The sequence below is a fragment of the Mobula birostris genome, chromosome 13, assembly GCF_030028105.1.
Source record: "Mobula birostris isolate sMobBir1 chromosome 13, sMobBir1.hap1, whole genome shotgun sequence".
In the NCBI taxonomy this organism is placed as follows: Eukaryota; Metazoa; Chordata; class Chondrichthyes; order Myliobatiformes; family Myliobatidae; genus Mobula; species Mobula birostris.
Window position 1 is genome coordinate 10,712,755 of NC_092382.1, and position 16,890 is coordinate 10,729,644.

Genomic DNA, 16,890 nt, shown 5'->3' on the forward strand with positions numbered 1-16,890 from the left:
GCCACAGACAACTGACAGGGTCCTGACACGCTGTGAGACGCCACACACCCCTGACAAAGCCCTGATACATTGTCAGACGCCACACACCTCTGACGGGGACCTGACACACAGCGAGACCCTACACACCCCTGACAGGGACCTGACACAGTGTGAGACCCCACACACCCCTGACAGCGACCTGACACACTGTGAGACGCCACAGACAACTGACAGGGTCCTGACACGCTGTGAGACGCCACACACCCCTGACAGGTTCCTGACACAGTGTGAGACCCAAACAAACCCTTGACAGGTACCTGACACACTGTGAGACCCCACACACCCCTGACAGGGTCCTGACACACTGTGAGACCCCACAAACCACTGACAGGGTCCTGACACACTGTGAGACCACACACACCCCTGACAGCGACCTGACACACTGTGAGACGCCACAGACAACTGACAGGGTCCTGACACGCTGTGAGACGCCACGCACCCCTGACAAAGCCCTGACACATTGTCAGACGCCACACACCTCTGACGGGGACCTGACACACAGCGAGACCCTACACACCCCTGACAGGGACCTGACACAGTGTGAGACCCCACACACCCCTGACAGGGACCTGACACAGTGTGAGACCCCACACACCCCTGACAGGGACCTGACACAGTGTGAGAACCCACACACCCCTGACAGGGACCTGACACAGTGTGAGACCCAAACAAACCCTTAACAGGTACCTGACACACTGTGAGACCCCATACACCCCTGACAGGGTCCTGACACACATTGCGATCCCACACACCTGTAACAGGACACTGACACACTGTGATACCCCACACACCCCTAACAGGACCCTGACACACTATGAGACGCCACACACCCCTGACAGGGACCTGACACACTGTGAGACCCCGCACACCCCTAACAGGACCCTGACACACTGTGAGACCCCACACACCCCTAACAGGACCCTGACACACTGTGAGACCCCACACACCCCTAACAGGACCCTGACACACTGTGAGACCCCACACACCCGTAACAGGACCCTGACACACTGTGAGACGTCACACACCCCTAACAGGACCCTGACACAGTGTGAGACCCAAACAAACCCTTGACAGGTACCTGACACAGTGTGAGACGCTGCACAGCCCTGACAGGGTCGGGACACGCTGTGAGACCGTACACACCCTGGATAGGGTCCTGACACACTGTGAGACCCGAGACACCCCAAAAGGGTCCTGACACACTGTGAGACCCCACACACCCCTGACAGGTTTATGACACAATGTGAGACTCCACACACACCAGGCAGGGTCCTGACACACTGCAAGACCCCACACACTCTGGATAGGTTCCTGACACACTGTGAGACCCCAAACAACCCAGGCAGGGTTCTGACACACTGTGAGACCCCACAGGCCCCTAACAGGGACCTGTCACACTGTGAGACCCCACAAACCACTGACAGGGTCCTGACACACTGTGAGACCACACACACCCCTGATAGGATCGTGACACACCACACGACACCACACACACATGAAAGGGTCCTGACAAACTGTGAGACCCCACACACCCCTGGAACGGTCCTGACACACTGTGAGACCCCACACACCCCTGACAGGGCCCTGACACACTGTGAGACCCCACACACCTCTGACGGGGACCTGACACACTGTGAGACCCTACACACCCGTGACAGGGTGCTGACACACAGCGAGACCCTACACACCCCTGACAGGATCCGGACACACTGTGGGATCCGGCACACTCCTGACATGGTCCTGACACACTGTGAGACCCCACACCCCCCAAAAGGGTCCTGACCCATTGTGAGATGGCACACACGCCTGACAGAGTTCAGAAACACTGTGGGACCCCACTCACCCCTGAGGGGTCCTGACACACTGTGAGAGCCCACACACCCCTGACAGCGACCTGACCCACGGTGGACGCCACACACACCTGACAGGGTCCTGACACACACTGCAATCCCACACAACCCTGGCAGGCTCCTGACACACTGTGAGACCCCACACACCCTGGATAGGGTCCTGACAGACTGTGAGATCCGACACACCCCTGAAAGGTTCCTAACACACTGAGAGACCCCACAGGCGCCAAAAGGGTCCTGACACACTGTGAGACCACACACACACCTGACAGGGTTCAGAAACACTGCAAGACCCCACACACCCCAGAAGGGTCCTGACACACTGTGAGACTCCACACACCTCTGACGGTGACCTGACACACAGCGAGACCCTACACACCCCTGACAGGGTCCTGACACACTGTGAGACCACACACACCCCCGATAGGATCGTGACACACCACACGACACCACACACATATGAAAGGGTCCTGACAAACTGTGAGACCCCACACACCCCTGGAACGGCCCTGACACACTGTGAGACTGCACACACCCCTGACAGGGCCCTGACACACTGTGAGACCCCACACACCTCTGACGGTGACCTGACACACAGCGAGACCCTACACACCCCTGACAGGGTCCTGACACACTGTGAGACCACACACACCCCCGATAGGATCGTGACACACCACACGACACCACACACACATGAAAGGGTCCTGACACTCTGTGAGACCCCACACACCCCTGGCACGGTCCTGACACACTGTAAGACTGCACACACCCCTGACAGCGTCCTGACACACTGTGAGACCTCAAACAACCCTGACAGCGTCCTGACACACGGTGAGACCACACACACACCTGACGGCGACCTGACACACTGTGAGACACTACACACAACTGACAGGGTCCTGACACACATTGAGATCCCACACACACACTTAGGAGGATCCTGACACACTGTGAGACCGCCCCCCCCCACCCCCGACAGGGTCCTGACACACTGTGAGACCCCACACACTATTGACACGGTCCTGACACACTGTGAGACCCCACAGGGACCTGACAGGGACCTGACGCACTGTGAGACTCCACACACACCAGACAGGGTCCGGACAACTGTGAGACCCCACACACTATTGACAGTGTCCTGACACACTGTGGACCCCGCAGACACCTGACAGGGACCTGACGCACTGTGAGACTCCACACACACCAGACAGGGTCCTGACAACTGTGAGACCCCACACACCCTAGATAGTGTCCTGACAGATTGTGAGAATAGACACACCCCTGAGAGGGTTCTGACACACTGTGAGACGCCACACACCCCAAAAGGGTCCTGACACACTGTGAGACCGCACACACCCGACAGGGTTCAGAAACGCTGTGAGACCCCACACACCCCAGAAGGGACATGACGCACTGTCAGACGCCACATAACCCTGACAGGGTCCTGACACACTGTGAGACCACACACACCCCTGACAGGGTTCAGAAACGCTGTGAGACCCCACACACCCCAGAAGGGACATGACGCACTGTCAGACGCCACACACCCCTGACAGGGACATGACGCACTGTGAGACCCCACACACCCCTTACAGGACCCTGATACACTGTGAGACCCCACACACCCCTGACAGGGACCTGACACAGTGTGAGACCCCACACACCCCTGACAGGACCCTGACACACTGTGAGACCCTACACACCCCTGACAGGACCCTGACACACTGTGAGACCCCACACACCCCTGACAGGATCCTGACACACTGTGAGACCCCACACACCCCTGACATAGTCCTGACACACTGTGAGACCCCACACACCCCTGACATAGTCCTGACATACTGTGAGACTCCACACACCCCTAAGAGGACCCTGACACACGGTGAGACCCCACACACCCCTGACAGAGTCCTGACACACTGTGAGACCCCACACACCCCTGACAGAGTCCTGACACACTGTGAGACCCCACACACCCCTAAGAGGACCCTGACACACTGTGAGACCCCACACACCCCTGACATAGTCCTGACATACTGTGAGACCCCACACACCCCTAAGAGGACCCTGACACACGGTGAGACCCCACACACCCCTGACAGGTTCCTGACACACTGTGAGACCCCACACACCCGACAGGGACCTGACACACTGTGAGACCCCACACACCACTGACAGGGGCCTGACACCCTGCGAGACCCCACACACCCCTGACAGGACCCTGACACACTGTGAGACCCCACACACCCCTGACAGGGACCTGACACACTGTGAGACCCCACACACCCCTGACAAATTCCTGACACACTGTGAGACCCGACACACACCTGAGAGGTTCCCGAAAAACTCTCAGAACCCTCTCACAAGACCCTGACAGGGTCTTGACACACTGCGAGACCCCACGAACCACGCACAGTATCCAGACACACAGTGAAACCCCACACAACCCTGCCAGGGGCCTGACACCCTGTGAGACCCCACACACTCCTGGCAGGGACCTGGCAAACTGTGAGACACCACACACCCCTGACAAATTCCTGACACACTGCGAGACCCCACACACCCCTGACAGCAACCTGACACATTGTGAGATACCACACACACGTGAGAGGGTCCTGACACAGATTGAGATCCCACACACACGTGAGAGGGTCCTGACACACTGTGAGACCCCACACACCCCTGACAGGGTCCTGACAAACTGTGATACCTCACACACACCCGAGAGGGTGATGACGCACTGTGAGACTCCAGCACGCCTAACAGGATCCTAACACACTGGGAGACCCCACACACCCCCAACAAGATCCTGACACACTGTGAGTCCCCACACACTCCCGACAGGGTTTGACACACTGTGAGACCTCAAACAACCCTGTCAGGGTCCTGACACACTGTCAGACCACACACACCCCTGACAGCGAGCTGACACACTGTGAGACGCCACACACAACTGATAGGGACCTGACACACATTGAGATCCCACGCACACCTGAGAGGCTCCTGACACACTGTGAGACACCCCCTGACAGTGTCCAGACACACTCTGAGACCCCACGCACACCTGGCAGGGTCCAGACAAACTGTGAGACCCCACACAACCCAGGCAGGGTCCTGATGCACTGTGAGACCCCACACACCCCTGACAGCGACCTGACATACTGTGAGACCCCACGCACCCCTAAGAGGGTCCTGACACACGGTGAGACCCCACACACCCCAAAAGGATCCTGACGCATTGTGAGATTCCTCCCACCCCCGGAAAAGGGTCCTGACACACTGTGAGACCCCCAAACAAGTCACAGGGTCCTGACACACTGTGAAACACCACAAACCCGTGACAGCGTCCAGACAGACGGTGAGACCCCACACACCCCTGACAGTGCCCTGACGCACGGTGAGACACTGACACACTGTGGGTCCTGACACACTGTGATACCTCAAACAACCCTGAGAGGGTTCTGACACACTGTGAGACACCACACCCCCCGACATGGTTCTGACACACTGTGAGACCACACACACCCCTGACAGGGTCCTGACACACTGTGAGACCCCACACACACCTGACAGGATCCTGACACACTGTGCGACCACACACACCCCTGACAGGGTCCTGACACACTGTGATACCTCAAACAACCCTGAGAGGGTTCTGACACACTGTGACACACCACACCCCCCGACAGGGTTCTGACACACTGTGAGACCACACACACCCCTGACAGGATCCTGACAGACTGTGAGACCCCACACACACCTGACAGGGTGCTGACACACTGTGAGACCCCACACACATCTGAGAGGGTTCTGGCACACTGTGAGACCCCCAAACAAGTCACAGGGTCCTGACACACTGTGAGACCACACACACCCCTGACAGGGTCCTGACACACTGTGAGACCACACACACCCCTGACAGGGTGCTGACACACTGTGAGAACCCACACACCCCTGACAGTGTCCTGACGCACTGTGAGACCCCAGACACTATTGACACAGTCCAGACACACTGTGAGACCACACACACCCCTGACAGGGTCCTGACACACTGTGAGACCACACACACACCTGACAGGGTCCTGACACACTGTGAGACCCTAGACACTATTGACACAGTCCAGACACACTGTGAGACCCCACACACACCTGACAGGGTCCTGACACACTGTGAGACCCCAGACACCCCTGGCACTGTCCAGTCAAACTGTAAAACCCCACACCCCCATGACAGCGTCCTGTCACACTGTGAGACCGCACACATCCCTGGCAGGCTCAGGAAACGCTGTGAGATGCCACACACGCCTGAGAGGGCCCTGACACACTGTGAGACCTCACACAACCCGACAGGGTCCTGACACAGTGTGAGACCCCACACACTCTGACAGGGTCCAGACACACTGTGAGACCACACACACCCCTGACAGGGACCTGCCACACTGTGAGACCTCAGACACTATTGACACAGTCCAGACACACTGTGAGACCCCACACACACCTGACAGGGTGCTGACACACAGTGCGATCCCACACACATCTGAGAGGGTTCTGGCACACTGTGAGACCCCACAAACCACTCAGAGTGTTCTGACACACTGTGAAACACCACACAACCTTGCCAGGGTCCTGACACACTGTGCGACCCCACACACCCCTGACAGGGTCCTGACACACTGTGCGACCCCACACACCCCTGACAAGATCCTGACACACTGTGAGACCTCACACAACCCAGAGGGGTCCTGACACACTGTGCGACCCCACACACCCCTGACAGGGTCCTGACACACTGTGCGACCCCACACACCCCTGACAAGATCCTGACACACTGTGAGACCTCACACAACCCGACAGGGTCCTGACACACTGTGAGACCCCACACACTCTGACAGGGTCCTGACACACAGTGAGACCCCATACGCCCCTGACAGGGACCTGACACATTGTGAGACGCCACACACCCCTAACAACGTCCTGACACACATTGATATCCCACACACTGTTCACACGGTCCTGACACTCTGTGAGACCCCACACACACCTGAAAAGGTCCTGACACACTGTGACACCCCACACACCACTGACAGGGACCTGACACACTGTAAGACCACACACACAACTGACAGACAGGGTCCTGACACACTGTGAGACCCCACACACCCCTAACAGGGTCCTAACACTCTGTGAGACCCCACACACTATTGACACGTTCCTGACACACTGTGAGACCACACACACCCCTGACAGGGACCTGACGCACTGTGAGATTCCACACTCACCTGACAGGGTCCTGACAGACTGTGAGACCACACACACCCTGGATAGCGTCCTGACAGACTGTGAGATGCCACACACCCCTGACAGGGTCCTGACACACATTGCGATCCCACACACATCTGAGAGGGTTCTGACACAGTATGAGACCCCACAAACCACTCACAGTGTCCTGACACACTGTGAAACCCCACATAACCCTGACAGGGTCCTGGCACACTGTCAGTCCTAACACACCCCCCAGAGGATGATGACACACTGTGAGACCCCAGACACCCCTAACAAGATCCTGATGCACTGTGAGACGCCACACGCATGACAGGGTCCGGACACACATTGAGATCCCACACACATCTGAGACAGTCATGATACACTGTGAGACCGCCCCACCCTCCCCGACAGTGTCCAGACAAACTGTGAGACCTCACACACCCCTGGCAGGGTCCAGACACACTGTGAGACCTCACACAACCTAGGTAGGGTCCTGACACACTGTAAGACCCCACACACCCCTGAGAGGGTCCTGACACACGGTGAGATCCCACACACCCCTGACAGGGTTCAGAAGCACTGTGAGACCCCACACACCCGAAAAGGGTCCCGACACACTGTGAGACCCCCAAACAAATCACTGGGTCCTGACACACTGTGAGACCCCCAAACAAATCACTGGGTCCTGACACACAGTGAAACCCCACAAACCCGTGACAGCGTCCTGACAGACTGTGAGAACCCACACACAACTGACAGACAGTGTCCTGTCACACTGTGAGACCCCACACACTCCTGACAGGGACCTGACACACTGTGAGACCCCACACAACCCTGACATGGTCCTGACACACTGTGAGACCCCACACACCCCTGAGAGGGTCCTGACACACTGTAAGACCTCACAGGCACCAAAGGGGACCTGACACACTGTGAGACCGCACACACCCCTGACAGTATCCTGCGCACGGTGAGACCACACACACCTCTGACAGCGACCTGACACACTGTGAGACGCCACACACAACTGACAGGGTCCTGAAACACACTGAGATCCCACACACATCTGAGAGGGTCCTGACACACTGTGAGACCCCCCCTGACAGTGTTCAGACACACTGTGAGACCCCACACACCCCTGTCAATGTCCTGACACACTGTTGGACCCCACACACCTCTGCCAGGGTCCTGACGCACTGTGAGACCCCACACACCCCTAACAGGGTCCTGACACACTGTGAGACCCCACACACCCCTGACAGGGTCCTGACACACTGTGAGACCCCACACACCCCTAACAGGGTCCTGACACACTGTGAGACCCCACACACCCCTGACAGGGTCCTGACACACTGTGAGACCCCACACACCCCTGACAGGATCCTGACACACTGTGAGACCCCACACACCCCTAACAGGGTCCTGACACACTGTGAGACCCCACACACCCCTAACAGGGTCCTGACACACTGTGAGACCCCACACACCCCTGACAGGGTCCTGACACACTGTGAGACCCCACACACCCCTGACAGGATCCTGACACACTGTGAGACCCCACACACCCCTAACAGGGTCCTGACACTCTGTGAGACCCCACACACACCTGAAAAGGTCCTGACACACTGTGACACCCCACACACCACTGACAGGGACCTGACACACTGTAAGACCACACACACAACTGACAGACAGGGTCCTGACACACTGTGAGACCCCACACACCCCTAACAGGGTCCTAACACTCTGTGAGACCCCACACACTATTGACACGTTCCTGACACACTGTGAGACCACACACACCCCTGACAGGGACCTGACGCACTGTGAGATTCCACACTCACCTGACAGGGTCCTGACAGACTGTGAGACCACACACACCCTGGATAGCGTCCTGACAGACTGTGAGATGCCACACACCCCTGACAGGGTCCTGACACACATTGCGATCCCACACACATCTGAGAGGGTTCTGACACAGTATGAGACCCCACAAACCACTCACAGTGTCCTGACACACTGTGAAACCCCACATAACCCTGACAGGGTCCTGGCACACTGTCAGTCCTAACACACCCCCCAGAGGATGATGACACACTGTGAGACCCCAGACACCCCTAACAAGATCCTGATGCACTGTGAGACGCCACACGCATGACAGGGTCCGGACACACATTGAGATCCCACACACATCTGAGACAGTCATGATACACTGTGAGACCGCCCCACCCTCCCCGACAGTGTCCAGACAAACTGTGAGACCTCACACACCCCTGGCAGGGTCCAGACACACTGTGAGACCTCACACAACCTAGGTAGGGTCCTGACACACTGTAAGACCCCACACACCCCTGAGAGGGTCCTGACACACGGTGAGATCCCACACACCCCTGACAGGGTTCAGAAGCACTGTGAGACCCCACACACCCGAAAAGGGTCCCGACACACTGTGAGACCCCCAAACAAATCACTGGGTCCTGACACACTGTGAGACCCCCAAACAAATCACTGGGTCCTGACACACAGTGAAACCCCACAAACCCGTGACAGCGTCCTGACAGACTGTGAGAACCCACACACAACTGACAGACAGTGTCCTGTCACACTGTGAGACCCCACACACTCCTGACAGGGACCTGACACACTGTGAGACCCCACACAACCCTGACATGGTCCTGACACACTGTGAGACCCCACACACCCCTGAGAGGGTCCTGACACACTGTAAGACCTCACAGGCACCAAAGGGGACCTGACACACTGTGAGACCGCACACACCCCTGACAGTATCCTGCGCACGGTGAGACCACACACACCTCTGACAGCGACCTGACACACTGTGAGACGCCACACACAACTGACAGGGTCCTGAAACACACTGAGATCCCACACACATCTGAGAGGGTCCTGACACACTGTGAGACCCCCCCTGACAGTGTTCAGAAACACTGTGAGACCCCACACACCCCAGAGGGGTCCTGACACACTGTTGGACCCCACACACCTCTGCCAGGGTCCTGACGCACTGTGAGACCCCACACACCCCTAACAGGGTCCTGACACACTGTGAGACCCCACACACCCCTGACAGGGTCCTGACACACTGTGAGACCCCACACACCCCTGACAGGATCCTGACACACTGTGAGACCCCACACACCCCTAACAGGGTCCTGACACACTGTGAGACCCCACACACCCCTAACAGGGTCCTGACACACTGTGAGACCCCACACACCCCTGACAGGGTCCTGACACACTGTGAGACCCCACACACCCCTGACAGGATCCTGACACACTGTGAGACCCCACACACCCCTAACAGGGTCCTGACACACTGTGAGACTCCACACACCCCTGACAGCGACCTGACACACTATGGATGCCACACACCTGACAGGGTCCTGACACACATTGCGATGCCACACAACCCTGGCAGGGTCCTAGCACACTGTGAGACTTGACACACCCCTGACGGGGACCTGATGCACTGTGAGACCCCACACACACCTGAAAGGGCTCCTGACGCACTGTGAGACCCGACACACCCCAAAATGGTCCTGACACACTGTGAGATCCAACACACCCCTGACAGTGACCTGACGCACTGTGAGACGCCACACAGCCCTGACAGGGTCCTGACACACATTGCGATCCCATACACACCTGAGAGGTTTCTGACTCACTGTTAGATCCCCCACAACAGCATCCTGACACACTGTGAGACCCCCCACAACCACCACAAGATCCTGACACACTGCGAAACCGCACAAACCACTCACAGTGCCTTGACACACAGTGAAACCCCACACACCCCTGACAGGGACCTGACACACTGTGAGACGCCACAAACCCCTGACAGGGTCCTGACACACATTGCGATCCCACACCCATCTGTGTCCAGACAACCAGTGAGACCCCACACACCCCAGAGGGGTCCTGACACACTGTGAGACCACACACCCCTGACAAGGGCCTGACACACTGCGAGACCCCACACAACCCTGGCAGGGTCCTGACACACTCTGAGACCCCCCACCCCCGGAAAAGGGTCCTGACACACTGTGGAACCCCACAAACCAGTAACAGGGTCCTGACACACTGCAAAACCCCAGAAACCCGTGACAGCGTCCTGACAGACTGTGAGACCCCACACACCCCTGACAGGGTCCTGACACACTGTGAGACCGCACACACCCCTGACAGGGTCCTGACACACTGTGAGACCGCACACACCCCTGACAGTGTCCCGACGCATGGTGAAACACTGACACAGTGTGGGTCCTGACACACTATGATCCCTCAAACAACCCTGAGAGGGTCCTGACACACTGTGAGACCCCACACACCCCTGACAGGCTCTTGATACACTGTGCAACCCCACACACCCCTAACAGTGTCCTGACACACTGTAAGACCCCACACACCCCTGACAGGCTCTTGATACACTGTGCAACCCCACACACCCCTAACAGTGTCCTGACACACTGTAAGACCCCACACACCCCTGACAGGCTCTTGATACACTGTGCAACCCCACACACCCCTAACAGTGTCCTGACACACTGTAAGACCCCACACACCCCTGAGAGGGACCTGACACACTGTGAGACCCCACACACCCCTGACAGGCTCTTGATACACTGTGCAACCCCACACACCCCTAACAGTGTCCTGACACACTGTAAGACCCCACACACCCCTGACAGGCTCTTGATACACTGTGCAACCCCACACACCCCTAACAGTGTCCTGACACACTGTAAGACCCCACACACCCCTGAGAGGGACCTGACACACTGTGAGACCCCACACACCCCTGAGAGGGACCTGACACACTGTGAGACCCCACACACCCCTGACAGGCTCTTGATACACTGTGCAACCCCACACACCCCTAACAGTGTCCTGACACACTGTAAGACCCCACACACCCCTGAGAGGGACCTGACACACTGTGAGACCCCAATTAATGCAATAGCTTTGAGCTAACTCTTGTGTATTTAAATACTGAGTTCTGAGTTGAGGCATGTAACAGTTTGTTCACTGTCTGTTCCCATGGAAGATGTTCAACAGAAACACAAGGAGACTCTGCGGGCACAAACTGAAACACTGAGAGTGAACACGATCCTGATGAGGGAGAAGGTGAAGGTTTTCCAGCTGGTTGATCGATACGCTGAGCTCACGGTCATTTCTACTGTTCGAGATCGGACACTGGTGGAACATGAGCTGCTGGCAAGAGGCAGAGACCACGAGGAGTGGAGAGAGAAACATCTCCGTGGAGAGCTGGAGAAAATCCTGACTGATCAGTTATTCCAGAGCAGCTTTTCCCGGAGTAATTCTAAATCTGGGCGTTCGGCAGCAGTGGCCGGAGTCCCGGGAATCGGGAAAACAACAATGGTACAAAAGATTGTTTATGACTGGGTCACAGGGAAAATATACCAACAATTCCAGTTTGTCTTCAGTTTCAAATTCCGGGATTTAAACTCTATTAACTGCAGAATAAACCTAAAGGAACTCATTCTGGATCAGTATCCTTACTTTGGGAATTTACTGAGAGAGGTCTGGAAGAACCCAGAGGGATTGCTGTTTATATTCGATGGTTTGGATGAATTCAAACACAGAATCGATTTTGCTGACAGTCTGAGAGATACAGAACCCAAGCACCAGTGCCCAGATCCCGAGTGGTGGTGTGAAGTGTCTGACATTGTGTACAGTTTAATCCAGGGCAAGCTGCTCCCAGGGTGTTCAGTGCTGGTGACAACCCGCCCCACTGCATTACATTTATTGGAAAAGGCGGAGATCGGTGTCCGGGCTGAAATCCTGGGATTTGTTGGTGAGGAACGGAAGGAATATTTCATCAGGCATTTTGAAGATCAGACAGTGGCAGCAGCTGTTTTCAAACACGTGAAGGAGAACGAGATCCTGTACACCATGAGCTACAACCCCTCCTACTGCTGGATCCTCGCTCTGGCACTGGGCCCCTTCTTCACACAAAGAGTCAGGGACCCGCAGCGAGTTCCCAAGACCATCACCCAACTGTATTCCTACTATATTTACAACATCCTGAAAAACCACGGCCGTGAGATTGAGAACCCCCGTGATGTGTTACTCAGGGTTGGTCAGATGGCCTTCAGAGGAGTGTCCGAGAGGAAGATTGTGTTTACAGATGGAGATTTGATCAAATACAATCTGCAGCCTTCCCAGTTCCTGTCCGGGTTCCTGATGGAGCTTTTGGAGAGAGAGGATTCTGCCCGGAGCGTAGTGTACACATTCCCACACCTCACCATCCAAGAGTTTGTAGCTGCAGTCGTACAATTCCTGAATCCACATCCCGGGGATATTCTGAGATTCCTCACTGAAGCCCACAGCACGACAGACGGTCGATTTGAGGTATTTCTCCGTTTTGTTGCTGGTCTCTCCAACCCAATGACAGCTCGGGGCCTGGAGGAGATTCTGGGTCCATTTCCTCATCAAACAACCTGCCAGGTGATTGACTGGGTGAAGGAGGAGGTTAAACGTCAGAGTAGAAACACGAGGAGTGAAACTTGTAAAAGGAGCCTCCTGAACACATTGCACTACCTGTTTGAGTCTCAGAATCGTGCACTGGCTCAGGCCGCACTGGGATCTGTGGAAACACTTTCATTCAGTGGAATGACACTGACCCCGATTGACTGCATGGTCCTGTCTCATGTCATCGGACTCTGTGATACAATAAAACACCTCGACCTGGCTGTCTGCCATATTCAGTGTGAAGGAATCCAGCGGTTGGGACCCGGGCTGCACAAGTGCCGGGAGTTGGGGTAACTTGATTTATCTCTCACTCTGAACTGTGAAACTCTTCCATTGTGTTGTTTCAGTGTAAAGGGATTTGGGTAAAACTGTAGTAAATATGATTGTGAAGAATTGTAACAAATGCCATCACCCTTTGTCCTGTGGGATCTCTCTTCCCCATCCCCGTTCCTCCTTTTTCTTCTACCATCTCCCATCGATATTTCCCCATTCACACATCTACCTCACTGTGGGACTTTCTCCCACCTTCATCCCTGCCCCTCCCGACCCTCTCACATCAGTAAAACTTTTCTGACCATCGGGGAATGAGACAGAATATGTGGAGTTTACAGGGTCACACCGACAGACTAAATTACTGACATTCGGTGAATACCCTGGAGCTGGGCACTGAGGGACATTGACAGTGATGGGAACTCCGATCAGTGATTTACTGAAGGGTTTAATGTTTCCTGAAATATCCGAGTGAGAGAAATTCCCTCAGACCCGCGGCTTGAATCACTTTGTGCATCAATTTGTCTGTTTGTGTTTAGACTGAGTGATAATAAACTGGGCGATTCAGGAGTGAAACTGGTGTCTGCGGCTCTGAGGAACCCGGAGTGTAAAATACAGAAACTGGTGTAAGTACCAGACTGTGGGAGATTGTGTTTACAGTCACTGGGTGTCTGACACTGAACATTAATGTGATCAGTAATTGTGTTACTGATAAACACTGGGAATTTGTACCGTCTCCTGTCTCTCTGTGTCCTTCACCCTCACTCTCTCTCATCTCCAGGCTGTGGGATGTCGGTCTCACAGATTCTGGTGCCGAGGATCTCGTCTCCGCTCTCAGTACAAACTCATCACTGACGGAGCTGGAGCTGGGATTAAACTCACTGACAGACCGATCTGTCCCCGCTCTCCGCCGCCTCATACTGACCCTCCCGAGTCTGAAGCGGATCCAGTGAGTGTTTGTGTTAATGTTCAATGCGATAAAATATCAGCGGATCCGCGGGTTTTCTGGTGATATTTGTCTGTGAGTGTTGTCCCCTGTTACTGACACTGTTGTGTAATCTGTTTATTTCATCTTTATTCTCCCATCTGTTTCAGGCTGTGGGACAATCGGTTCAGTGAGACCGGGGAGAAGGAACTGAGATCTCTGCGGGAACCCAGACCCGGACTGACAGTGTCCGTGTGAACATCTGAATGTGTGAACATCCCCGCCCGCGGGATGCCGACAGTTTAGCCGATTCCCCGCCCTCCCCCTTTAACTCCCACCTTCCCCTTACCTTTAATGGCCACGCGCCAGGTTTAATTCCCAACCGTTTTTAACGGAACTAGCTTCAGGCTCGCGCTGTGCGTCGCTCGCTGGTCTCCCGTGGTGACGTATTTCCGCCTCCTGTCCAGCGGCGCTGCTTCTGCCGGATGTGCGGGTTCGAGACCCCGGGGCATGACACAGACAGGAAGAGCCCGGGGGCCGGTGCTCAGTCTGGGACACCGGTGTCCCGGGGTGGGATTATCCCGGGAGTACGTAATGCTGGCTGGCCTGCTGCGTTCACGGGCAACTTTTACGTTTCATGCCGGGGAATTACACAGACAGGAAGGACCCGATGATGGCGGGTTTTTTCTGAGACACCGGCGTGGATAACTTCACTCACATCAACTCTGAACTGATTCCACAACCTACGGACTCACTTTCAAATAATTTACAACTCGTGTCAGTATTATTTAATATTTTATTTGCACAAATTTCCCTTCCTTTGCACGTTGCTTGTTGATTAGTCTTTGTTTTTGTATAGTTTTTCATAAATTCTGCTATATTGATTTATTGTCCTGTAAATGACTGCAATAAAATGAATCTCGGGGTAGTATATGGTGACAAATAAGAACTTTGATAATAAACAACACGCATCAAAGTTGCTGGCGAACGCAGCAGGCCAGGCAGCATCTCTAGGAAGAGGTACAGCCGAGACCCTTCGTCAGGACTAACTGAGGGAAGAGTGAGTAAGAGATTTGAAAGTGGGAGGGGGAGGGGGAGATCCAAAATGATAGGAGAAGACAGGAGGGGGAGGGATGGAGCCAAGAGCTGGACAGGTGATTGGCAAAAGGGGATATGAGAGGATCATGGGACAGGAGGTCCAGGGAGAAGGAAAAGGGTGAGGAGGGGGAACCCAGAGGATGGGCAAGGGGACAAAAAAGGGAAATGATAAATAAAGTCCCATCACACACTCGTGGGGTCAGACACAGCATGAAACTCCCTCTACACCATCCCATCACACACTCCGGGGTCAAACACAGAGTGAATCTCCCACCACACCGTCCCATCACACACTCCCGGGGTCAGACACAGCGTGAATCTCCCACCACACCGTCCCATCACACACTCCCGGGGTCAGACACAGCGTGAATCTCCCACCACACCGTCCCATCACACACTCCCGGGGTCAGACACAGCGTGAATCTCCCACCACACCGTCCCATCACACACTCCCGGGGTCAGACACAGCGTGAATCTCCCACCACACCATCCCATCACACACTCCCGGGGTCAGACACAGCGTGAAGCTCCCTCCACGCCGTTCCATCACACAATCCCAGTGACTCCCTTGTCCATTCGTCCCCCCCACATCCCTTCCCACCTATCTCCCACCCAGCACTAATCCTTGTAAGCGGAACAAGTGCTACACATGCCCTTACACTTCCTCCCTCACCACCATTCAGGGCCCCAGACAGTCCTTCCAGGTGAGGCGAGACTTCACCTGTGAGTCGGCTGGGGTGATATACTGCGTCCGGTGCTCCCGATGTGGCCTTCTATATATTGGCGAGACCCGACGCAGACTGGGAGACCGCTTTGCTGAACAACTAAGCCCTGTCCACCAGAGAAAGCAGGATCTCCCAGTGGCCACACATTTTAATTCCACGTCCCATTCCCATTCTGACATGTCTTTCCACGGCCTCCTCTACTGTA

At 55.4% G+C, this 16,890-nt stretch overlaps 1 protein-coding gene across 1 annotated transcript in view; it reads left to right on the top strand.

Moving 5' to 3' along the window:
- The window catches only part of LOC140207807 (uncharacterized), a 151,856-nt gene that overhangs the window by 84,753 nt on the left and 50,213 nt on the right, over positions 1–16,890 (top strand). The window contains exons 8-12 of the mRNA XM_072276370.1: positions 12,220–13,957; positions 14,477–14,563; positions 14,719–14,886; positions 15,033–15,117; positions 15,264–15,449. Coding sequence (XP_072132471.1) covers positions 12,220–13,957; positions 14,477–14,563; positions 14,719–14,886; positions 15,033–15,117; positions 15,264–15,449 — 2,264 coding nt within the window. The remainder of the gene's footprint in view (positions 1–12,219; positions 13,958–14,476; positions 14,564–14,718; positions 14,887–15,032; positions 15,118–15,263; positions 15,450–16,890) is intronic.